The sequence below is a fragment of the Cherax quadricarinatus genome, chromosome 4, assembly GCF_038502225.1.
Source record: "Cherax quadricarinatus isolate ZL_2023a chromosome 4, ASM3850222v1, whole genome shotgun sequence".
Lineage (NCBI taxonomy): Eukaryota > Metazoa > Arthropoda > Malacostraca > Decapoda > Parastacidae > Cherax > Cherax quadricarinatus.
Window position 1 is genome coordinate 24320787 of NC_091295.1, and position 27261 is coordinate 24348047.

The window sequence follows — 27261 nt, forward strand, 5'->3', positions numbered from 1 at the left end:
CTACACCATTTCTTCAAACATCAGAAGACCATCCTGGGGATTATATACTCCTGCCAGAACATCAGACCAGAACCACAACGGTCAATTTTCATTTCTGTTTAATTTTAACTAAAATCCTTGGAAAATTATCTTATTATTCCTCAAGTTATTCATCTACTTATTTTTCTACTCTTCTTGCTCAGGCGGAAGGCGTTGCCCTGACAGTACCACTGGTAAGCCAGTAGCTTAACCAAGGGTATATAGTACCGGTAAACCAACAGAAGCTTCATGACTCACGAAATCGTGTTGTTATGATTTCGTGAGTCATGAAGACGGCTTCGAGGGGGACTTGAGGTAGAGTTCGTCAGAGCCACGCTGGAGGGAGATTCATCTGTAAAAACTTGCATTTTTGGTCGCAATGGGGCCCTTGCTAACCTCCTTGTGAATCATATTCCAGCCAGTTGGACCAGTGGCTTACGCACTGGCCTGGAGTTATAGGGCTCACCTCGCCATGGGTTCAACCCCCACCCGTTCCGTGGTTTAATAGAGGCGTAACCTTCAACTGCTCCTTGGAATCAATCGTTTTCTCCCTCTCCACTCCCTTGTGTCACTTTTTTTTATCCTTAATGTGCTGTTAATCATGGTCTTAGAGATACTATTGGCAGGTTATATCGAACAGCGGCGGTCACTGAAGAGCTAGCCACTGCTTCTCTAAAGAGGTGACACAGACAGTAATAAGCTGATGCGAGGTTCACACATCCAGTAGAAGGACCAAGAGGACCCTGGAGACGCTGGAAAGTATTGGATGCAAAACGTAACCATCTGGAAGTGCAAAGAGAAGCAGAGCTCAAGATAATAGAAGTGCAATTCTTGACATTATATCAAGTGAAAAAAAATTATTCACCAATAAGTTTTAAGAATCAAAGTGCACTGGCAAATAACTAAACACGACAAAATTGAAGACAAAAGATGATCTAGACATAAGCAGACGATAAAAAAAAAAAGTAGTGGTGAAATAAAAGTAACTCGAAGTTTACAAAAGCACGAGGCTGAAAGTTTCGTAATATATCAACTCGCTTAGATTGGTCTACACAGGCACCAGGACGGATCCCTCGGGCACCAGGACGGATCCCTCGGGCACCAGGACGGATCCCACAGGCACCAGGACAGGCCCCACGGGCACCAGGACAGACTCCACGGGCACCAGGACAGACCCCACGGGCACCAGGACAGACCCCACGGGCACCAGGACAGACCCCACGGGCACCAGGACTGAACCCACGGGCACCAGGACAGACCCCACGGGCACCAGGACAGACCCCACGGGCACCAGGACAGACCCCACGGGCACGAGGACAGAACCCACGGGCACCAGGACAGACCCCACGGGCATCAGGACAGACCCCACGGGCACCAGGACAGACCCCAAAAGCACCAGGACGGATCCCACAGGCACCAGGACAGACCCCACGGGCACGAGGACAGAACCCACGGGCACGAGGACAGAACCCACGGGCACCAGGACAGACCCCACGGGCACCAGGACAGACTCCACGGGTACCAGGACAGACCCCACGGGCACCAGGACAGACCCCACGGGCACCAGGACAGACCCCACGGGTACCAGGACAGACCCCACGGGCACCAGGACAGACCCCCACGGGCACCAGGACAGACCCCACGGGCACCAGGACAGACCCCACGGGCACCAGGACAGACCCCACGGGCACCAGGACGGATCCCACAGGCACCAGGACAAGCAGAGAGTCGTGTGTCATGGACCGACGAACACGCACCAGATTTGCTTGTCTACTGTTGATGCTCTCCTCCACATACACGCAGTGTGGTAAGTGAACTCTGTAAACAAGAGCCTTTGTGCAGATCTGTACAAATCCGCACACATATTTGTTAAAATACCTCCAAAAAGGTATATTATACATTGTTTGTCCTAAGTTTTAATTCTTACCCAAAAAAGTTTCGTATATAATTTGAAAATATCTCATCTGATGGGCGTCAAGTTTTCAACGGTGGTGTAATGTAACTATGGGAAGCTTGATGTAACTAACCAAATTCTGTAAATTCAACATTGTAATCTTTATAGAGAATAAACTTTGAATTGAATTGAATTGACAGGTGCAGGTGGCCCTCTGGCCGCTATTTTTATGCACCAACTTGATCTTCTGGTCGGATTCAAACTTTCATTACTGGTGTTTCCTGTCTTAGAAAAATATTTTTATTTTTATTAAAGTGTAGAGGAGCTGATATGCCCTTTTTTAGTTTTTTTTTATCAAAATATATTCTCTTGTTTAAAAACACTTCAGTTGTTAGTGGCTGATGCATCATATTCGCAGGTTTGTATTTTAAATGTTTACGTTCTATAGGTACAACCTTGCCACTATACTCAGTTAAAAATAAAACTTGGAATCTGTAATTCCGTGCTGTAACTGGATAATGCTTCTTATGGTTGGCTTCAAACTCTTAACACTAGTGTGTTCTGTTCAACAGATCTTGTTATTTGGATGTGTAAATCCCAGTTTATTAATATTACTGAAGTTGTACAACTGAATTCCATGCAGTACGTGAAGAATGGCACTTCTGAAAGGTTTCAAACCTTCAACTCCTATGTAAGTTACGAGAAGCATGATATCCTATACTTTTGGGATATATTGGTGCAAATTTTCCAACATGCTAACAGAAAATCTAAAAATTATTGCATGCCGTGACGATGTTATTTGGCTCATAGGATGTATGTGGGAGTGAAGGGTGATTTAGGATGTTCTCGAGTCCGGTGAGATCATTTTGGCTGTGACAGTCTTGCATATTGGTGTTATTGTTAGTGTTATTGTTACATCATGTACATTGATACTGTCCTTTATTGTGGTGTCTTATCTTAGCACTTGTATAGCACAGATACCACAATGATTATGTATGCAGGCTGTTTTAAGGGGTCAACTTCTCTTGTAACCTGTGGCCGGGAACCATTGAAAATTGTTTTAGGGTTGTTCACCAACGATAATTATATTATTTTACAAACAAATATTTACGTTAAAGTGTCAGTTTCTCTAACCCATATTCCTAAAATTTCATCTAACTTAGTGTACTTAATGTTATCGTCCAGCTTCACCTGAGATCATGACCGTTAACACTTGAAGTGTAACACTAAACTAACATTAAACTCCAGCTCTGTTCTACCATTTTTAACTTAATTCCAACCAGCTCACCAAATTAACTAAAAATTGTATGCATATATATATATATTGTATGCATATATATATATATATATATATTGTATGCGCATATATATATATATATATATATATATATATATATATATATATATATATATATATATATATATATATATATATATATATATATATATATATATATATATATAAATATATTAGGTAGTAGGCTGGTAGACAGCAACCGCCCAGGGAGGTACTACCGTCCTGCCAAGTGAGTGTAAAACGAAAGCCTGTAATTGTTTTACATGATGGTAGGATTGTTGGTGTCCTTTTTTGTCTCATGAAAATACAAGATTTCAGGTACGTCTTGCTACTTCTACTTACACTTAGGTCACACTACACATACATGTACAAGCATATATATATACACATCCCTCTGGGTTTTCTGCTATTTTCTTTCTGGTTCTTGTTCTTGTTTATTTCCTCTTACCTCTGTGGGGAAGTGGAACAGAATTCTTCCTCCGTAAGCCATGCGTGTTGTAAGAGGCGACTAAAATGCCAGGAGCAAGGGGCTAGTAACCTCTTCTCCTGTATATATTACTAAATGTAAATGGAGAAACTTTCTTTTTTCCTTTTGGGCCACCCCGCCTCGGTGGGATACGGTCGGTGTGTTGAAAGAAAATATATATATATATATATATATATATATATATATATATATATATATATATATATATATATATATATATATATATATATATAATCAATAACAACACTGCACTAGCCCAGGATTCGAACCCATGTTGTACTAGCCTGCCTCATGGTAAGCGAGAACCACATGACGCTTTAAACCACAGAACCACCCAACCCTACAAGAATGGCGCAGCCAGCACACGGCTAGCTGTTGGGCCGCCATCCGAGGGCATACGGAGGTGTGGGAGCTTCTAAGCTAATTTCATTCTCATCCCTGTTTGGTTGTGAAGGCTTACTCAGCCCTGTAACAACTTCAGTCAGTATTACCAAGGCTGGTTCCTCCTCAGAAAAATTAATGAATAGAAAAAGAAATAACAGACAATGATAAACACTTTATTATTTAGAAACGGAAAATGTAAAACAATAAAACATGAATGGGTATCCTACTTGAAAGAAAAATGAAAAATGAAATGAAAAAAATACATTTGAACTCAACGCTAATATAGGTATATCGTGGTAATGGAGCGTGAGGTGTTGGTGACACTGCGTGTTGTTGAAATCATAGCCGTTGCTGATGTGGGGGGGGGTAGCAGGTGTTGGTGACCACCAACGGCTCGTTCTTCACAGAGTATAGCCGTGACTAATTACTTCAGATGACAGGAAAACAGGTTCGTTACCACTGCTATGATGAGGGATTAGGTCATGTGTTGGCTTACATAACAGGTAAGTAGATTAAACATGGGACGTCTCAGGACGTTAGTCCGTCTCCTTCTATTCTTCTCGTTGGTTGGCAGGTGACCCTCTCTGTCATTCCAAGCTGTAAAGAGAGACAGATTACTCACTGCTTAAGAAATCACTCTCCATGATAAGTACAATACCTAAAAGATGTGGTGATTATTAAAACATTTAACCGATCAAGACTGAAAGTACTAAGTTAATTATTGGTCAAAAGTGAAGCTTTCAACCAATAAGTCCACTAAAATATGATCAGGCGTGTACTTACAGTAATGTTGGGAGCTGTGAGTCGAGTGATTTACTGTTTGACCGGAGCCCCACACGTCACCTTTCGGGGGGGGAGAGGGAGGGGAAGGGATAGAGGGAGCTAGACTGACCCTACCTTAACAAGCAGCCGGCAATCAAACTATCACTTTCGAGGAGGGGGAAAAAGGGGGTGAATAGCGGGAGCTGGACTTGCCCTACCTTAACAAGTAGCCGGCAATGAAACTATTGTTACTATATACTCCCTCGCTACTCCTATCTATTGAACTTTTCCCTCACATTGGTGTACTAGCGTCATGTGGTTCTCGCTTACCATGAGGCAGGCCAGTACAACATGGGTTCGAATCCTTGGCTAGCGAAGTGTTGTTATTGATCAATACCACTCGTCCGTGGTTACAATAATATATAAATACTGCTCGTGAGGCTAGTACACCAAACAGGGATGAGAATGAAATTAGCTTAGAAGCTCCCACACCTCCGTATGCCCTCGGATGGCGGCCCAACAGCTAGCTGTGTCTCAAGAAATCGTAATGACACGATTGCAAATAAACCATACCCCCGGCCGGGATTGAACCCGCGGTCATAGAGTCTCAAAACTCCAGCCCGTCGCGTTAGCCACTAGACCAGCTAGCCACAATAAGATTCATCCAACTAGGTATATTTCTACACCATAGGAAAGTTAGCACAGGCACCTCTGTGACCACAAATGCAAGTTTTTACAGACGAATCTCCAGCTAGCGTGGCCGTGACGAACTCTAGCTCAAGTCCCTTCACTGCCGTCAACATGACTCAAGAAATCGTAATGACACGATTGCAAATAAACCATACCCCCGGCCGGGATTGAACCCGCGGTCATAGAGTCTCAAAACTCCAGCCCGTCTGGTCTAGTGGTTAGCGCGACGGGCTGGAGTTTTGAGACTCTATGACCGGGGGTTCAATCCCGGCCGGGGGTATGGTTTAGCTAGCATTGCTGGCTGCGCCATTCTTGTAGGGTTGGATGGTCCTGTGGTTTAAAGCGTCATGTGGTTCTCGCTTACCATGAGGCAGACCAGTACATGGGTTCGAATCCTTTGCTAGCGCAGTAGTGTTATTGATCAATTCCACTCGTTCGTGATTGCAATAATATATATATATATATATATATATATATATATATATATAAATGTCGTACCGAATAAGTAAAACTTGCGATTTTGGCTTAAACAGCGAGACTTCTTGCCGAATAAGGCAAGAAGAGCCTCCTGTAGTAATATAACTTCGTCCTCCTCCCCACAGGGTGCTTTCCTAGTTAAGAGCTCAGGACATTTTTCTTAAACAGGTGGGGATATTTTCCCTTTCGTCTGAATTTGATGATATATATAGCCAGTGATACTGAATGAAATATATAGATTGTGAAAAAATTAGAATTATTTTACTTGCTGTACGATTATGATTTCTGTAATATAATTAATTCACGACAGTAGCAAATTGATAATAACAGTGTAAATTAGTTGAAACAGTTCACGTTGTTTTATAAGCACTGACTGATAGCATAGTTCTGGTACTTTGTAGTTAAAACAAAATAAGAATACTCCTCTTTTATGAATGAAATGGAAGCTTGTTAAATTATTTGCACTCTGGCAAAATTGCTGGTCTTAAACTGTCTCATGAACACGGAAGATGACAAGTGATCTTACAAAATTGTACTTGTATTCAATATTTACTTCAATTTATTTTCCAGTTTGCTTCTCAATGGTTCCTATACCTGTCACTCGATATCTGTTATCCAATTCTGGTTGGTTGGTGTGAGATCGGGTGGTGAGGGCGATGACTAACACATGACCCACCGAGCTCTCTCTTCTTTACCCCCCCCCCGCCGATCAGGAGAGAGAGGTGTGGGAGAGGCGGTCTACCCGGGGGTGCACTTGCAGTCCAAAGGTGTCCCCAGCATCGACTCCTTCGTGCAGTGGATGAAGCCAGTCCCCACACTCTCCACCATCACTGTCTGCTTGCACCTCCACCTCTTCCACTGGCGCTCCCACCAGATGCCTCTTCTGAGTTACTCTGTGCCAGAGTTCCCCGACGAGCTGCTAATATGTGAGTAGTGAAGATGGGTGGAAGGGAGGAAAAAGAGAGGCAATAAATTATAGAATGGGAAGGGTAATAGAGGAATGAAATAAGGGGCGGTAAAAGATAGAGGGAAAATATATTTATGATGTAAGAAGGTAATTTGTTATTACTGTTCTTACTGTTGAACAGCGGTTTAGTGCCGATGAAGGTAGCGTAGGTAGCAATGATACGGCCGTGGACTAGATTGGCTTTAATCGGGTAGGAGTGAGTACACAACGGGCAGTGTGACCGCAAGCCAGTCCGTGGAGGGGGAGTACTTGTGTACGTCAAGTCGGACGGTCCAGGAGAGAGAGAGGGTGGACTGTGCGTCCCACCGACCTAGGTAGGCCTACAGAGGGCAGCACTGAATGCCGCGAAATATGAACTAGTCAGAGCAGACGGCTAGGCTGTGTGCTCTGACAGTACAGGCTGTCTACATTTGCTCGGCCACGCACCTCGCGTCGTCCCGACGCGACAATACTGGTGGGCCCATAGGTATAAAGGAATTACACTAGCTACCCCAGAGAGGGACTGGCTTTCGCTCACTAGTAAATAAAAAAAATGGACAAAAAAATGCAACAGACAAAAAAAACTCTCCCATCCAGGGGAAGAGAAAACTGGTTTGCCGCGCTGTTTCATCGAGTAGAGAGCCCGGAGACGTCAGCACTGGAACTAAAATCTTCTATATACAGGTTGTCCGCAGGGCTGAACATCAGTTGACCACTCGTCTACTAACGTTGTTGCACGCTCACATCTGCAAACAATGACTGACAGTAGCATTTCCTAAGGTGTGACATGTAACTCAGAGGGCAGCACTGCCCTGACCGTAATACAGGCTTTTTTTTTCCTTTAGTTATAAAATACTGGTGCACATACATACAATAATACTATATCCATGGAATTCATTACACTCTGGGTACCCTTCTAAAAGTATTTACATAATTACATGATGTTGTCCACCCTGACTCTATTATCGACTAGCTATACAATGTGTGTGCATTTATACCCATTTCTGCAAGCAAACAGTTAGCATAACTAGCGTAGGAGTCAGACAAGTCAGTAGGTACGTCAATGTCACAAAAATGTACTGTTGTCCTGGGTCGCAGGCCATAAGTATGGAGCCTTACTGGGCCGTCTTCCGTACCAGTAGTAGTGGGAGAAGGGATAGACGGTTTGTCCCTAACATTAGTCTGATCGTGGCGTTGCAACGCACGCACCTCCAGCTCTACTTCGGCCTGCATATGGTCCACATACTTCATGTGATCAAGGTGGGCTTCCTTGATAGTTCCCGTAGCAATCTCCCTCACCTCGAACTTATTGCCACGGAGCTGTCGTAGGACACGGTAAGGACCCACAAACTTTGGGACAAGTTTGTGCATACCTGGGGTCTGCACTGGGTTGAGCAACATAACTTTGCAACCAGGTTCCACTTTGCTTTCCTTGGCGCGGGCATTGCGCTCTGACGTGAACCTATCAGTAGCTTTCATAAGGTTCTCTCGTACCCGCTGGAAGACAAGCTGCGTTGTCCTCATCTTTACTACACTGGGGTTATCAGTATCGTAAGTAGGTCTAGGTGGAGTAAACAGAATTTCATATGGTAAGCGCTTGTCATAACCATACAAAGCAAAATGAGGTGTCTCACCGATCGAGCTGTTGAGGGAGGAGTTTAATGTACACTGAACATCTGGGATAGCCTCATCCCATGTAGTACAACTTGGGTTAACGGTTACTCTGAGCACCTCCAGGACTTTGCGATTTGTACGTTCAGCAAGACCATTACTCGCAGGGTGGCGTGGAGCTACTGGCACTTGATGAATGTTGAATCTGGAGCAAAGATCCTGCATTATGCCATTTATAAACTCAGACTCATTCTCTGACAGAAGGACACGTGGGCAAGTATGACGAAGAACAACATGCTCACGGAAAGCACTAGCGACCGTTTCAGCGGTTTTATCAGGAATGGGTACTAATTCACTGTACCGCGTCAAGTTATCTACCATTACAAGCAGGTGCTTATTTCCCTTCTCCGAGGTCGAGAAGTTCGTCAACAGGTCGACAGAAGTTCTCTCCCAGGGCTCCTTTGTAATGGGATACTTTAGAATGGGGTTAGGACCTGTAATGGTACCCTTGTGCTGTAGGCAGACAACACACTGGTGTACATGCTTGGCAATGTCCGATGCCATCTTAGGCCAGAAATATTTCATTCGTGCCTGTTTGATACTGCGGTCCTTCCCGGGGTGCGCTACACCTGGGACATTGTGGATCAACCTAAGAGTAGCTGGTATCATGGACTCTGGTATCACCAGTTGGTATACGGTTCTGCTGGGGTCCACCAGCTGTGCAACACGGCACAGTACTCCTTGGTTGACCACTAAATCCTTCAGTGGAACGGGAGACTTGACCTGTAAGTCAACGTCCTCCTTGGTCAGGAAACGAAGGACTGGAGACCACACCGGGTCCTGTCGTTGGGCTTTCTCGAGATCCTCAACAGAGAACGAATTGCCGACACTCACGAATGCTATATGTCTCGACAGGGCATCAGCTACAACATTTTGCTTACCTGGGACATAGCAAATTTCAGGGTTGTAGTCATTGAACGTGAGCGACCACCGAGCATGCTTTCCCGAGAGGTTCTTATTCGCAAAAAGGGCCACTAAGGGTAAATGATCTGTATAAATCTTGATAGGATAATGATAGATGACATCCCGAAAATGACTCAGGGCCCATACAATGGCTAAAGCTTCTAGCTCTGTCACTGAATAATTGACTTCCGCTTTAGTAAGAACACGGCTAGCATAGGCAATAGGCTGTTGCTTCCCATTAGATTCCTGTGACAAGACTGCACCGATGCCAACTTTGCTGGCATCAGTCGTCAAGGTAAATGCCTTGGTGAAATCAGGGAATCTAAGGGTTGGGGCTGATGTTAACTTGTTCTTAAGAATGACAAAAGCTCGTTCCTGATCGCACGTCCACTCAAAAGGGGCATCCTTCTTGAGTAAGCGTGTCAGGGGTGCAGCAATGGTGGAGAAACCTGCGATAAAGGTGCGGTAGAAACCCGCCAGGCCTATGAAGGACCGGACTGCATCCGCCGTCATGGGTCTGGGGAATTTCTGCACGGCCGAGATTTTAGACTCGTCCGTCTTTATGCCATTCTGAGTTACTACGTGACCCAGAAATTTTATTTCCTTCCGGAGGAAATGACATTTGGAGAGCTTTACCTTAAGATTTGCCTGAGCTAGCCTGTCCAATACCCTGTCAAGTTTCTCAAGATGTGACGGGACATCTTGCGACATGACTATGAGATCATCCAGGTAGACCATGAGCGTGCCACCTAGGAGGGTACGGAAAATTGTCGTCATCAAACGACTAAACGTGATTGGGCTTCCGCGCAAGCCGAAGGGCATCCTCCTGAACTGGTAATGACCAGTTGGAGTAGAGAAAGCTGTCAACTCTCTACTCTCATCATCGAGGGGGATCTGCCAGAACCCTTGAAGAAGATCAAGAGTTGAAAAGACCTTATTATCGCCGATGTTCTGCAACAGGTCGTTCAGAACTGGCAATGGAAAACGGTCTGGGATGGTACATGCATTCAGTTTCCTGTAATCGATAACAGGGCGCCAGGTTCCGTCTTTCTTGGGAACCAGAATAAGGGGAGCATTCCACGGGGAAGTGGACTCCTCAATAACTCCATCACGGAGCATCTGTGTAATGAGTTCTTCGGCGAAGACTCTTTGCGCATGTGGCAGGCGATACGCAGGTACATAAATGGGTTTAGTACCTTTGTCAAGAGGAATACGGTGAGAGATCAGTGGGGTCAAACCCATTGACTCACCATCTAGTGCAACTGCAGAACGTGCACGATTGAGAACCTGGAGAAGTTTTGGGACCTCTTCAGGATAGTCTGTCAAAGCTAGATCATCTTCCTGCACTGGCCGGGTGTTGGAAGAGTCAGCAGCAGACTCGCCTGGGAGAACTGCACTCACAAGGAAGTCAGCTGGGGCTTCACCCTCCACTCTCACCGGGAGAGGGAATCTGACAAGGTCGACAAGTGAGGTATTCTTCCGCAGGGGAAATTCTCGACTATGCATGTTGACAACAAGGACTTGCAACTTACCACGTTGCACTGTGTGCAAGGATGGTTCAAGGGAGAGGCCCTTGACTCGGCATGTGTCGTTGTCAACCAGCACATGGTCTCCTTCAAAAGCTCTGCTCACGTACACCGTAACAGGAGTGAGCGAGTTAGCTGACAAAGTGACGTCATACTTTGTACAAGCAGTAACTCTGCTCGCTGATGCCATGACACGAGTCAGACAGTCGCCTGCCGACAGGGATACTGCGGCTTGACAACTGCTGGTCTCTACAACAGCGTCAGAGTTAGAGTGAAGGTTAGACTGGGCGTCCCCAGACTGGGTTTCACTGGTAACTACGTGCTGATGGCCAGGAGGTGATGGGCAACGAGCTCTACTACGAGGTCGATCAGGACAAGAGACCGACCCCGGGGAGAATGTGCTATGGAAACCTCCGGTTTCCAACGATTCTAGGCACTGTGCATACTCTGAGACAGAGTAGCACGTAGTGGATCCTAAGCGCACGCCCCAGAAGGGCACATCCACTCCGTTGAATTCCGCTTTCCACTCAGCTGGATCTAAACGGATCCTAAGATCTGCCATGGTTTTGAACCCTATGAGCAGGTCACCATGGAAAACAATACCATCTACGACTAAGAATTTTGCGGACAGCTTGTGACCCTGGACCACAAATTCTAGCGTTGTGCGACCGCGAACCGTCAGCAGTTTACCTGAGACTCCTCTCAAGGTCTGAATGGCAGACGGCTCTGTCAACATGGCCGCGTGAAGGCCAATGTCTCGGAAAAAGGTGGAGCGGACAATGTTAACCACCGAACCTGTGTCTAGGAAAAGCTGAACAGGCTTATTGTGGACAGTGGACTCGATGAGCGGTCCACATGGGTTGTCATACCGAACATGAAGGCATGACAGGCCGACGAGGTCCCCGGAGTCACAGCTGCTCGAGGCTCGACACTTGTTGACGAGGCTCGACCTGGAAGGTACGGTACGAGTCTCGGCAACAACGTCAAGACACTCGGTTTCCTCACTGTCGGCAAGCGTATCACTGCCCAGGGCGGCGAATGCATTGCGGACAGGGACGGAATACAGCGACTCCGACAGGGTTACTATGTCTTTCGCTGGTTTTGCGGACACGCCTCTTCCCCCGAACTAGTGGAAGGGCTTCTACGAGCATGTGCATTGCGCGACGACTGCTTGCTCCACTCAGCTGTCAGTATACTTCGCAGCTTGTTACACTCATGGGAGGTATGACTGGAAGTATTGTGGTAAACACAGACTCCCTCGCGAAACTGAGCATGGGGACGGTTATGGTTACTGGGAAACTGAGCATGGGGACTGTGACGGTTACTTTGCGGGGACTTAAGTTTGTAACACTCAGATCGGTAGTGCCCTCGTTTGCCACAGTTGAAACAAGTCACTACACGCTTAGCGGGTGAGGTTGGGGGTGGTGTCTGCTGGCGACGTTTCGCCCTGGTCCAGGAAGTCGATGACTGCCTTTTTGTATGAGACCGACTGTTGTTACTGTGGTCAATATTTTTACTTAGGCGCGAGTTAGTGGGACTGGGGTTAGAACCTTTGTGAGCTGGCTGTCTGACAGCAGCAGCAAAAGTGACTTCCGGCTGCGACCGCGGGGTCACTGTGGACGGCGCTGGAAGGATGGGTAGGGGATCATCCGCAAAGCGGCAAACCTTGCCTTGCTCGGAAGGCGGCTTGAGCGAGTCGATGGCGTCATATGCACCCAGGAAGTCGTGCTGAGGGCCGAGTCCTAGCGCATCAATGGCAGCCCAGAGGTTAGGGGCGGAATCCCTCCGCATGATGCCGACAGCCAGCATGGGGATGATGTCTTTAGTAGCAATACGGCCATCACCATCCACCCACTTAGTGGAGTTGACAGCATCAGTAAAGTCCGTGGCGGCTTGCTCGAACCGGCAAACGCAAGCCAGGGGGCTTTCGTGCCGGTATTGACATTCGGCCAAGACGCTGGTAACAATGTCAATGTAATGGCGTTGGCGACTACGCCGAAAATAACGCCTAAATTCCTCCTTAAGTTCACCCCAAGACTGAATCTTACAAACGCGCTTGAGCTGCACAAAGGCACCTATATCACCCTGGGTGAGATCCACTGCTGCAACAGCAGCACGAATGTACTGTGTATCCGTTGGGCTATCAAATAGAGCCTGAACAGTCGCCTCGACTGACTGCAGCCATGGCTCTAAACAATTTGCACGACCGTCAAAAATAAGGGTCAGGTATGGACGATGAGCCGGCCCACTGGTGGTCGAGGCTTGAGCCACAAGTTGACCAACTGTCGCTGGGGCTTCGATGCCCTGCCGCGTGTTCACGCTGGCTGAGGCACCATTGCTGGCACCAGCAGAATCTGGGGTAACGGCATGGCCACTGCGTGTCTTAGTCATGACGTCAATTGTTCAAATGCAAGCAGGTCACGAAGATGGTAAACAGGTCAGAGCAAGAAATGGTATGCACTGGCTACAATTCAAAACAGAGTCAAAGAGAACTCAGCACCACAGTACTAGGTAAACTGCTTAGTGATAGAAATAATTTGAGCAAAACAACAATAAAAAGGGAAATAGTGATACACTCTGAACACAAAATAAGAGATGTATGCAAGTGAATGTACTACAGGGAAGTGCACAAAATGAAGCTAAGGATAGTCAATAATTTCACCAGGAATCTGGCAACAAAATTTATGAAAAGGAGTTGAACTGTAAACACTGGTAGCAAAAATTGCACAAAATTAAAATAAATCAGGTACTACACAACACTAAACTGTGCTGCAAGCACAGTTTAAAAAGATTGCGGGTGCTAGCAGTTGCAAAATGAAACGCCAAAAAAAAAGGGGTAATTCACTTGCACAAGGGAAGTTGGCACAGAAAAGATATCAGAGTATGGAATAGTGCCAAAAATCACAGAAAAAAAAAAATACACTGTATCCAGAATTGCTATATTGCACACAAAATAAAATTATTAAAAATGCAAATTATTAAATTCAAGAATATGGCAAAGGTTAACTGGTGTTAGCAGGGTGTACACTGGCAAAAAGAAAAAAATTTGCACAATCTCAAGGTCAAAACTAATTAACTTCACAAGGAATTTTGGTAATTAATGGTAAATAAGCAGGTTCCCAAAAATACACTCAATGACTTGGGTATATAAAATAGCAAAATGCAATGCACATAGGTGAATATTCACTGATAAAACATAGAATATATGTAGAGCAAATAAATGGGGGAACAGAAAAAAAAATTTAATGGGCTAGGCACAGATTGTATCACTGCAGGTAGAATATACTAATACTTAAGTACTTGAAGATTACACTTATTAAAAGAAAAAAAAAACTAACAAACAAAACAGTGCAGGGGTGTCAACAATCTGTGGCTAACTTGCAGGTGCAACTAACAAAATAACAGCACACAGGAATTACATGAAAACTGTATGTGAGAGGTAAATTGTATAAATGGTTAACACTGAACAATTTAAATCAATAACTGAGGTGCAAGAAGCAGAATAAAATACTGGAATTTAAAATGTAGGAGTGCAAAAATAAATTTACAAAATTTAAGAAGCTGCAGGTAAGTGACAAAATGTGCACTGATGACACTGAACAATTTACTGAAGTATGGCTTCAGTAACTAACTGTATTGGTGCAGGACAGTTAAATAATGTCACAAAATATTAGGAAATGCTAGGTAAGTCACTGTTTACTTAACTTTGAGTGCAGATGGATGAAGGTACGGGTGCCTGGAACTTTCAGTGATGTTCTAGTGACACTACACGCCTCGTAGCATTTGTATACTGCTATGGGGCTTCAATGTCGTAGAAAAAATTATCAGAATGGACTTGGGAAGAACAAGAAGGACCGGGCTAACTCTGTGGAGGTATAAGATATTAGACGTGGATACCCGGCGTGAACCACAGCTGTGTATGGTTGTTTACACTGGCAAGCGTGTCTGGGCGCGCTGACTGACTGCGGCTTCAGCACACGGAGAACAAAACATTTACTGCACTACTCGAACGTGCTAAAAACAAGCTTAAGTGAAACTTTGAACTGGGACGAGTAAGTTTTACTTTAACAAATCACTGGGGAAAACAGAACTGGTGATGAACTGGGAATAAAACAGCAAGGGAAAGGGAAAAAAAAAAAAAAAATTTAAACTGGGCAACACAACAAAAAAAAAAAACTGCACTGGCTGGAGATACGTAGACGCTGAGCAGTTGTAGACACTATGATGAGTCACGAGCTGCTGTAGACGCTGAACTTTGCTGGCTTAGGGGCTAAGCCAACTGGGTTCCCACGTGGTTAAGCCAGGTAGAACTTCTTGGAGGAACTGGGAAGAACACAACACACATGGACGGCGAGAAGGACGTCGTTGCGTAGCAGATAAGGCTGTAGAGAGGGCTGGTGTGTTTACACGCTGATTAGGGTATAAACCAACCCCAGAGCTGCCTCGTGGTCACGCGTGGAGCCACACGAAGCCAACACACTAAACGACCTCACCTCTACTTCTTGTAGCTGAGAAGGGCGTAGGGACGCTGTAGGAGGCAGGAGAATGGTGCTGGAGAGTGTTGAGGGGCTGTAGAGAGGGTGATGAGGTGAACACGTGACTGCTAAGGCTGGAGGTGAAGCCGTGGCGCCTATGTCCAGATTTTGTGGGAAAAATCTAGGACGAAGATCTGTCTCGGGTCCCGTCAAGACGCTGGGAGTAACAGATAACTCTTTAGGCTAGCAGGTGCGTTGGATGACGACGGATGATGTTGACTGGCGTCGACCGATCCCCTCCACCCTGAAGAGGCTCACAATGCCGCTGACTCCGCTGTCACCACTGTTATTACTGTTCTTACTGTTGAACAGCGGTTTAGTGCCGATGAAGGTAGCGTAGGTAGCAATGATACGGCCGTGGACTAGATTGGCTTTAATCGGGTAGGAGTGAGTACACAACGGGCAGTGTGACCGCAAGCCAGTCCGTGGAGGGGGAGTACTTGTGTACGTCAAGTCGGACGGTCCAGGAGAGAGAGAGGGTGGACTGTGCGTCCCACCGACCTAGGTAGGCCTACAGAGGGCAGCACTGAATGCCGCGAAATATGAACTAGTCAGAGCAGACGGCTAGGCTGTGTGCTCTGACAGTACAGGCTGTCTACAAATTCACTTCCTCAGTCCTAGTGTTTGTGATCTCTCTCCGCTTAACACAAACACTGTTATTGTAACTGTTGGTAGTAATATGACATAGTACTATATCAAAATTGTCCTCATCGCCTCCGAGCCGTGTGGACGAGCTGCGCAGACGCTCCTGTTTGAGTTTGTTTTGCGCAGTTTACCTGATTGAGCTGCCCCTAGCGTGGGTTGGTGGAAACTTTATTTTCTCCAACATGGCGCTGAATAGCAGAAGAAGAATCAACACTGTCTGCATTGAGATGATCCGTGGTGCTGTCACAGGATCCAACATGGATTTATTATTACCAGCGATCATTCGCGATACCTATGGTATAGCAAATGAGGAGATATGTGGTGTCGCATTAAATGGAATGACAAGAATCTTCGTTAAAATGACGTCTGCACAAGTCTACGAGGCAGTGGTCGACAAGTATCAGGAGACCATCATACTGGTTAATACAGCTGTGTCGGTGAGACTTCATGATGTATCTCGACATTACACCTGGGTGAAAATCAGGAATGTGCCTTTTGAGGCGACTGATTTTGATATTACCAGTGAACTGCGTACTTATGGGACGGTTCACGTAGCCACAGCAGGGAGATGGGCAACTGGACCGTATGCAGGTGCGCTGGAAGGCGCGTATACAGTTAAAATGACTCTTCGACACCCTATTCCTTCATATATTGTGTTGAAAGAATTAAGGACTCAAGTCTATGTAACGTATGCGGGGCAACAACGTACGTGTCGGCTATGTGGGTCATATGACCACATCGCGGCGCAGTGTGGGAAACGTAGTGGGTACCCGGCACAACAGCAACGGCAACAGCAGCAACAGCAGCCAGTGGACGAGGTTGGCGATGAGCGAGAACAGTCTCTTGCTACACCGCCCCAACAACGGTTGTCATGGAGTGAGGAGGTGGACAAAGAAAAGGAGATCGAATCGCCAATTGTAACGCTTCAATGAGAATCTCAGTCATTGGACATACATAAGGTTTTTGAGGAGAGACTACCTAATATGGGTGAAGAAGTGGCGGCGTCTTTGGTAAAGGCGTTGGATGACTTGTTAGAAGAATCGGTCCTAGATCAGGTGGAAAACCCAGGCTTAGTTCTGGGGAAGGCTGTGAATGATGGTATGGCAGAAGATGACGGTTTGTCGACGAGAGAGTCTAAAGGATTGAAGGTGCATGCAGTAGAGGTGGAGGTGCATCAGGACGGTGCTTCAGATGTCAAAATGCAGGTGGAGGGCGGGACACGAAAGAGGACTGCAGCATCATCGGATTCTGATGATGTGCTAACTCCTGCCCAACGCCCTGGGAAAAAGTCTTGGGTGGAGGTACAGAAGAGAGGGAATGGTGAACCCAAGGATCAAGGGATTGCAAAGGTGATTCCCAACAAAGGGGGGAGGGACAGAGGTGTTGCAAAACGAACTGGGGTAAAGTCAATGCCGGGGACAAAAGGAAAACCCATTGGTTGAATTCAAGTGTTTTACTATAAATATTAACGGGTTGAGAGCTGAGAGGAAGCTTAAGTGGTTTAATGAGTATTTGGTGCGACTTGGTGTGGATGTGGTATTCTTACAGGAACATAATTTTAGGCCTGGTTATGAGTTGGATATGAGTGGTTATAATGTGTACATGGAACATGCGACACGTTTGAAAGGTGGGGCTGCCATTTTGGTAAAGGAAACTAGCCCGTTTATAGTAAGACGTAGTGAAGGGGGGGAGGGGAGGGTAATTAGAGTGGATGGAACTTGGGGTAGGGTTCCCATTAGTTTAGTATGTGTATATGGTCCGGCTGAGGGTGACGTGAGTATTAAAACTAAATTTGTTCGGGACGTGCTGGTCTATTTTTTACGTGGTTTACCGAATGTTGCAATAATAGGCGGAGATTGGAATTGCGTGATACGTCGTAAAGATGTGGAGCCCAGAGGTGCGGGGTGTTGTTTGGGTATATTGGGGGATATATTGACCGGGGTGGGGTTAAAGGATGTGTGTGGGGGGGGAGGGATGTTAGAGCATACCTTCATTAAACGAGGTTATGCGGCGAGGTTGGACCGAATGTACGTGCCTTGTGCGGTTACTGTGCGGAGGGTGGATGTGATAGATGTGGTTTTTTCGGATCATAGAGGAGTGGTAATAGATGTGGATATTGAGGGTGTGCCTCGGAGGGGTCCATCATTTTGGAAATTGAATGTAAAATTATTAAAGGAAGAGGATAGTCTTTTGTCTTTTGGACATATGTGGGATCGTTTAGTGGTAGAAGCACCAGGGGATGTTGCCATGGTTAATTGGTGGGAAACAATAGCTAAAAAACGTATTAAGGAATATTATATTAATCGAGGGAAGAGATATAATCAGTTACAATACGGTTTTCAAAAATATTTAGAGGGGCAGTTGCGCGACTGTTATGCACAAATTAATGCTAATTATCCTGTTATTGAAATTGAAAGTTTGAAGGAAAATATCCGGAATTTACAAAATGAGAGGTTTGATGGGGAAAGGCTTAAGGGCGGGATTGAGGAGGTTTTGTGGGGAGATCGGCCGTCGGCGTGTGTGTTGCGGAGTCAACACACACGTCGCAAGGCAATGGAGTTAATGGGGTTGAATGTTCAGGTAGGTATGCAAGGGTATAAAGTGGACCAGGTGTTGACGACGACTGAGGGTATGAGTGGGTATATTGATGCTTGGGTTAAGTTGAAAACGCAATGTGTGGGAATAAGTGAAATAGCATTACAGTCAATTGGAAGGTTTGTGCAGTGTGAGTTGACAGAGCATGATCGATTCGTTTTGGAAGGGCCGATAACGGAGTGCGAGACATGGGAAGCTTTATCCGGGGCGCAATTAGGTAAGGCACCAGGAATTGATGGGTTGCCCAGTGACTTTTATCTCCAAAATTGGAGCGTTTTAAAAGAATTTTTGGTAAGATTATTCAATATCCTTAAGCGGGATCGGGTTTTAGGGGCACAGCAGAGGATGGCTGTGGTCGTTTTAGTGCCTAAAGGTGAGCCATTAACAGTTAAAGACTATCGTGCTATTTCGTTATTGTGTGGTAATTATAAGATTTTTGCAAGAATTTTAGCTAACAGAATAAAAAAGGTCCTGGGTAAAGTGATCGATAAGGGACAATATGGGGTGCCGGGAAGGTCTGTGTATGACGGGCATGGTTTGATTAGAAGTTTTATTGAAGAAAGAGTAAAATTGGGAGTGGGGGGGGTGTTGGCTATAGATTGGGAGGCGGCATATGATAGTGTAGAAAGGGAAGCGTTATGGAAGATTATGAGATGGCAGGGGTTTGGAGAGGAAATTATATCATGGGCCAAATTAATGTATCAAGATGCAACCTTGCGGGTGCAGGTAAATGGAAAGTTAGGAGAACAAATTCAGATGAGCAGGGGTCTACGTCAAGGTTGTCCCCTTTCACAAATATTTTTTGCATGTTTACAGGATCCCTTTTATAGAGGAATTAGGGTCTTATTGGCAGCAAATGGGGTTGGTGACGAAAGGGGTGGGGGGGCTGGCATTGTTGGATATGTTGATGACACAACGATTTTAGTAAGTGGTAACAGGGATTTGCCTCGGGTGGAAAAGTTAGTAAATGTTTTTGAAAAGGCTTCTGGCATGTCAATTAATAAGGAGAAAACGAAGTATATGGATCTTGGGGATGGGTTAAGTGAGGAATGTGAAGTAGTTGAAAGGTGGAAAAAGGTGGACCAATTACTGATATGTGGGATCGTTTATGTAAGTGATATCAAGTTAGCACAACAAATAAATTCAGTGCGTATTGTAGATGGTGTACTGAAGCGCCTTGGCGGTTTACGAGCTGCACACTTAACTTTGCATCAAAGAGTAATTACAACGAATGTCCTATTATATAGTAAACTTTGGCATGTAGCAGCAATATATCCGATACTTCGTAGTGAGATACAAAGGTTACAAAAGCGCGTTTTTAGATTCATTTGGGGTACTGGAAGCGAATGGTTAGGTAGAGCGGTTGTCACACTCCCGGTTGGCCGAGGAGGGCTGGGTCTTATAGCTGTTGAAAAGAGGATTATGAGTGTGTATTTGAAACGTAGTTATAAGCGGGAGGGGGGGGCGAGGGAAGGCGGACTTCATAAGATACGTCAGGATATGCAACGGTGGTGGGTGGGTAGGGAGTTCATAATAGGTGAGGCAATGTTACGGGTCATCATAAACATGAGCGATCCTTCACATATTAAATTGGGAAACCTTGATGGGGTGGAAGGTAAGGCAGTGGTAGCAGTGGTAGAAGGGGTTTATCCGATGTATGATTGGCGTAATATCTGGGGGAGTTTGAACAAATTACGTTTAAAACCTAAAGTACGAGAAGTAATGTATAGATTTTTACATGGGATCTTACCGTCTGGAATGGTTTTATTCCATAAGAGAATACGGGAGGATGGGATATGCAAGGCTTGTGGTGAATGGGAGACTGTTTTCCATATAGTGTATTTTTGCGAATGTATTGAACTAATAAGGGTTTGGTTGGGTAAGGTAATAAGGTTAGTGGGAGGGGGGGGGGGTTGCAGGTGTTGAGGGTTTTAAGCTTAGACATAGGTGGGGTGAATCACATGGTAGAGAATGCGGTAGGGTATATAATTACAGATTATATTTATATGTCTAGGGCTATGAGAGGAGCGAACGTGTGTGAAAGAATTAATGCATTAACAGCAACTTTTTATAGGACAAAGTGTAGAAATAAGGAGGTGTATGGGGGGGATGGGAGAGGGATTTAAGTGAGGGTTATAGGAATTTCACTTTACGGGATTTACGGGAGTTGAAAGGCAGGTAAGGGGGATGAAATGGGCTGGTTTCCTAGAATGGGCGGTAGCATGATGAGTTTGATGAATGTTATATGAGGTATGTCCGGGGTGCAATTTTAACATTATTTGTTCCGAGTGTTTCAAGTACAATACAGTTATATTTGGAATTGTCGACTTATAACTATGTATGTGTATGTGTGTATATATATGCATGTGTTAAGAACATAAGAACATAAGAACGAAGGAACACTGCAGAAGGCCTACTGGCCCATGCGAGGCAGGTCCAAGTCTCCTACCGGCTTAAGCCAATGCACCCAACCTAGTCAGGTCAGGTCACATTGACTTAAGGGAGGAACACGGCAACCGACCTGTTAGCACAAGCTATCAGGTCTAACTCACACCCACCCACATCTACTCATGTATTTATCCAACCTATTTTTAAAGCTACACAACGTTCTGGCCTCTATAACGGTACTTGGGAGTTTGTTCCACTCATCCACAACTCTATTACCAAACCAGTACTTTCCTATATCCTTCCTGAATCTGAATTTTTCCAACTTAAAACCATTGCTGCGAGTCCTGTCTAGGCTAGATATTTTCAGCACACTATTTACATCCCCTTTATTTATTCCTGTCTTCCATTTATACACCTCAATCATATCCCCCCTAATTCTACGTCTTTCTAGAGAGTGCAGTTTCAGGGCCCTTAGTCTATCCTCATAGGGAAGGTTTCTGATACATGGGATCATCTTTGTCATCCTCCTTTGTACATTTTCCAGAGAATTTATATCCATTCTGTAATACGGTGACCAAAACTGTGCAGCATAATCTAAATGAGGCCTAACCAAGGATGTATAGAGTTGAAGAACAACCTGAGGACTCCTATTATTTATGCTTCTTGATATGAAGCCAAGGATTCTATTAGCTTTATTGCGAACACTTATGCACTGTTGTCTTGGTTTCAGATTACTGCTAACCAGAACTCCTAAATCTTTTTCGCAATCCGTAATATTAAGATCTACATTATTTAGTTTATATGTGGCATGGTTATTGTCCTGTCCAACATTTAGAACTTTGCATTTGTCTATATTAAACTGCATCTGCCACTTCTCCGACCACTGCATCAGTCTATTCAAATCTTCCTGGAGTGCTCGAATGTCCTCGTCAGAATGAATTCGACGGCCTATTTTGGTGTCATCGGCAAACTTGCCGATGTCGCTCTTTATGCCCTCATCTATGTCGTTTATGTAGATTGTGAACAGCAGGGGGCCCAACACTGACCCCTGTGGAACACCGCTCGTGACGCTTCCCCACTCTGATTTCTCCCCATTTATGCAAACTCTCTGCTGCCTATTTGTCAACCATGCCTCTATCCAGGAAAAAATTTCTCCTCCTATTCCATGTGCTTTAATTTTCCTCAATAGTCTCTGATGTGGGACCCTGTCAAAAGCCTTACTGAAGTCCATATACACAATATCATATTCATTACCATGATCTACCTCCTCAAATACCTTAGTGAAAAAAGTTAATAAATTCGTAAGGCAGGAACGCCCCTTTGTAAAACCATGCTGAGATTCGTTGATTAATTTATGCTTTTCAAGATGGCTACGAACTGCCTCGGCAATTATTGATTCCATAAATTTTCCCACTATGGAGGTTAGGCTTATTGGTCTATAGTTCGAAGCTAAGGACCTGTCACCTGTTTTGAAAATAGGTATCACATTTGCCATCTTCCACTTATCTGGCACCATGCCAGTTTGTAGTGATATGTTGAAAAGATTAGCCAAAGGTGTGCTAAGCTCCTCTTTACATTCCTTTAGAACCCTTGCATACAGTTCATCAGGGCCTGGGGATTTGTTAGGTTTTAATTTATCTATTTGCCTAAGGACCATGTCACTTGTGACCCTAATAGTGCACAGTTTATTATCGTCCTGTTCTACATAATTTATCATTACTGGAATATCGCTGTTATCCTCCTGTGTAAAAACTGAGAGGAAGTATGTGTTAAAAATTCTACACATTTCCTTATCACTGTCAGTGAGCTGACCCGAGGAACTTTTGAGTGGGCCTATCTTGTCCCTGATCTTACTTCTGTATACCTGAAAGAATCCTTTTGGGTTAGTCTTCGATTCTTTTGCAACTTTAACCTCATAATCTCTTTTTGCTTTTCTAATTCCCTTTTTTATTTCTCTCTTTAACTGAATATATCGATTTCTTAATTGCCCCTCTCCTCTTTTGATTTGCCTATATACGCCTCTCTTTTGACCAATCAGATATTTTAATCTATTGTTCATCCATTTAGGATCATTTTTGTTTGATCTGATTTCCCTATTTGGAACATAATTTGACTGAGCAGCTAGAACTATGCCCTGGAAAGCATCATATCGGCAACCATCACCACCTACCTGACCCTTAGTCAGGTCATTCCAGTTCAGCCCACCTAAGTAATTTTTCAGTCCTATGAAATCAGCCAAGCGAAAGTCAGGGACGGAGACTTGATTGCCATTATTAGGGGAATTCCATGATATATTAAAACTGAGTGATTTGTGATCACTCTCCCCAAGCTCATCATTAACCTCAAGATTATTAATTAGTGTTTCCCTACTGGCAAGAACCAAGTCAAGGAGGTTATTTCCCCTAGTTGGCTCTGTCACAAACTGTTTTAAAAAACAATCCTGGATCGTATCAAGAAAGTCACCCGACTCTAAATTTCCTGTCAAATTGCTCCAGTCATTCTATCTATAGTTGAAATCTCCCATTAGCACAACATTTTCGTATGTAGATGCCTTACGAATTTCGTCCCATAGAAGTTTACTGCACTCCCTATCAAGATTTGTTGCCCTGTAAATCACACCCAAAATTAGTTTTTCTCGGCCCTCGAGAAGCTGTAACCAAACAGATTCAGTGGCTGACGCTTCTAATTTAATATCTTGTCTAACACAACAATTTAAATTGTCTCTGACATACATCGCTACTCCACCACCTTTCCTGTTGACCCTGTCAGTGTGGAATAATTTATAGCCTTGTATGTGACATTCAGAGGGCATCTCTCTATCTTTCAGATTGAGCCAGGTCTCTGTTATAGCAATAATATCTATGTTTCCTGCACTTGCAATTAATCTTAGCTCATCTATCTTATTTCTAACACTCCTGCTATTAGTATAGTAAACCTTAAGGGAGCTAGTCCCTTGCTGCCCTCTGCTGTCCCCCTTTGTTTGCTGACCTGTTCTATTGTCTTTATTTATAACTTCATGCTGAATGCCTTTTATACATTTACTGTTTCCAACCCTAGTGTTGCAACCTGCTTGTTTCCCACACACACCCATACCTCTATCTTCCATCAGTTTAAAATCATAGGCATTTCACCAATGGCCTTCTCAATCGAGTCTGCAAGTGCTGTATGCGTGTGTATTTGTGTATGTATGTATGTGTATGTATGTATGTATGTGTGTATGTATATAAGTGTGTATGTGTATATATGTGTATATGTATATGTATATGTATATATATGTATATGTGTATTGTATGTATGTTTACTTTCTTGTATATACCTTTAATGGTTTTTCTCATGAACATTTTCAATGATATTCAATACATATTTTCTATGCGCATTTATGATTTTGATACAATGTGTAAATGTCAAAATGGCTTTTTGTTTCAATTTAATTTACAATGTATTTTTGTAAGCACAATTGATTTGGTGCCAATAGAAGCATAGTGTGTTTTGATATATTTGAGTATTGTTTTTCTTTTTAATTTGTCTAGATGGTGGTAATACTATGTATGTAGTTTAAGATAATTACGAACCTTGAAGTTGTAAGAATGGTTGAAGTTATTCATGGTTGAGTTGACGTAATATTATAACTGACGTTGTAAGTGATTGTGTTCAATTTGACAATATACTTTATATACTTATTTATATGTATGTACATGAATGGTAAATTGAAGTCTGATTTTAAAGGTGAAGAGTGGGTTTTCCTTTTTATTGTTCTTTTTTTTTCTTTATGGTAATACAAGGTTGTATCATGTACACCAACAAATATGGTTAGGGGTATGTGGTAAAATTTTCGTGTTGATTAGACATTTATAATACAGATGAAATACTAGGCTTAGGTTAGGGTAAATTTATGATAATTGTGGAATGTTCTTTGATTCAAACTGCTCTTTATTATACAAATTGGGTAGAATGTTTCTACGTATGGCATTACTGAAAAATGTTGAGCTGAATCTAATTGTAGGTACGATGTGTAATGTACATGTGCACACCTGGGCGAGCAGCGGCGCGGACCGTGCAGTTCTCAAGGACCTGTATGGTCGGTGTAGGTTTCGCTTGGATGTGTTCTTGACATCATTGGTTAATTATCCTATATTTCTATCCGTGTCCAGAGCAGAAGGAATTTAGTCTGTAACGACATAATGAAAGTATACTTGTATTTTATTATTCTAGTGTATATTAAGAGCAAGGATGATTAATTTGAGGAAGAGTTAATTTAGGTTTGCATGTTTTTGCGAAAGTTAACTTATCCACATGTAGCTAGTATAGGACAATTTTAAGCTTCGGTATCTGATTTTATATGTAGGTAATAGTGGTCATATTTGTTATATTGTAATGTTATTCGTTAATGTTTCAATATCTAATGTAATGTTTTTTCAGTTATTGTTCATATATTGTCATCTTTAGGGTTTTTCCTTTTGTCTATTGTCTATTGTTGGTTTTAAATAAAATATAAAAAAAAAAGTACTATATCCAACAATGTGCAGTCGACAAATTCGTCTGCTTGATTCTCCTTATTCTGTCGTACAACTCGAGTAGGTTAATGAGGCAACACTTATCTCCTCTAAATCCATGCTGGCTTTCTGTACTTGCACGCACATAAAAACTATGCATACATACATACGCAAATGCATACACACCTACATACGTATGAAAGTGTACATATTAACGGAAATTCAAATGTATAAACACGGACACGTATACATAACACGTATACATACTTAAATATTTTGCTGTATTGGCATTTTATGACCACCCTCCACATTTTCTTTTACGTGTTTTGAGGTAGAGGAGGCTGGGCTTATGTGATACGGGGATACCTTACTCAGATAGCGCAGTGAATGATACACGTCATTATTAAGACCAACGCAGGAATTAGGTCACATCAGATGAATACACAACGTACGAGGCAATTTTCCTTAAAATTCCCTCTTGATTATTGTAACTGATGAGGCTTTCTGGTGAACATTTATCTATCGACAACTAAACACTCCAAATGACTTAATTAAAATATTTAGTTAAGCATTAATTGGTTTTGTGGCAAAGTTAGTTTGATGTATCAAAATGCTGAATTAAATACAGCATTAGACACATCTGTCTTAACGTGCAGTGATGATGCCTGTTTGACTGTCTTAGTAAATAATATAATATAATTATTGTGGAAAATTGTATTTATCTGAATGTATCATTATATACATAACAGTAAATGAACATAGATAATTATTATTTATCAGTTAGACAAGTAGGAATTTGGGACACCTAGGTCGCAAAAAATGTCCCCCTTCGATACCTACCACTGTCATATCCACAAGTTGCTCTGGACCTATTAATTAAATGAAATATACATCACCAGGAATGCTGGTAAATATATAAATTTGTGGACTGTATATTAAAATTAAAAAAGGATTATAGTACATACACACATTTATATAACAGAAGGAGAATATATCTTAATCATAACATTCACCAATTTGACTGGAGATTAAGTTGTATCATACTCAGAAAACCTCACTGTCTATACATGAAAATAACAACTGGCCAGAGTTATAACATAACAGACTTATCTGAGGTTCCTGGAGCTGTCTTGTCCAGTCGCCTGATATCTCAAGTTATGCAGGACTGCACATCCAACAATTTCGCCTCCTATTTGAGAGGTGTCAACCCAATTTTAACCTCTAGAGCACGAAAAATTCTTCCCATTACACTAACGTTTACTTGGCTCATTCAAACCAAAATGGCGACTGTCCTCTTTTTAAAAATACACTTTTATTAAATACAATATAGGGCATCTATTTACCTATAAATTACCGTATTTCCGGAAAATATACAGTATTTTCCACAATTATCTTTATCTCAACAAGTACATATACAAGGTATACAGTCCTAGCTGACATCAGTGACACAATACTATACAGAAAACCGCTTGTTATGTAAAGCATTTTGGGTAAATTAAGTAAATTTTGTCCCAGTATGCGACCCACACCGGTCGACTAACGCCCAGGAG

The 27261-nt window shown here is 43.4% G+C and overlaps 1 protein-coding gene across 1 annotated transcript in view; it reads left to right on the top strand.

Annotated features, from left to right (window-relative positions):
* Positions 1 to 6493: 6493 nt before the first annotated feature.
* The window catches only part of LOC128684305 (uncharacterized), a 27029-nt gene continuing 6261 nt past the window's right edge, over positions 6494 to 27261 (top strand). Inside the window, exon 1 of the mRNA XM_053770472.2 lies at positions 6494 to 6935. Within this exon, the coding sequence (XP_053626447.2) occupies positions 6677 to 6935 (259 nt within the window). The 5' untranslated portion in view covers positions 6494 to 6676. The remainder of the gene's footprint in view (positions 6936 to 27261) is intronic.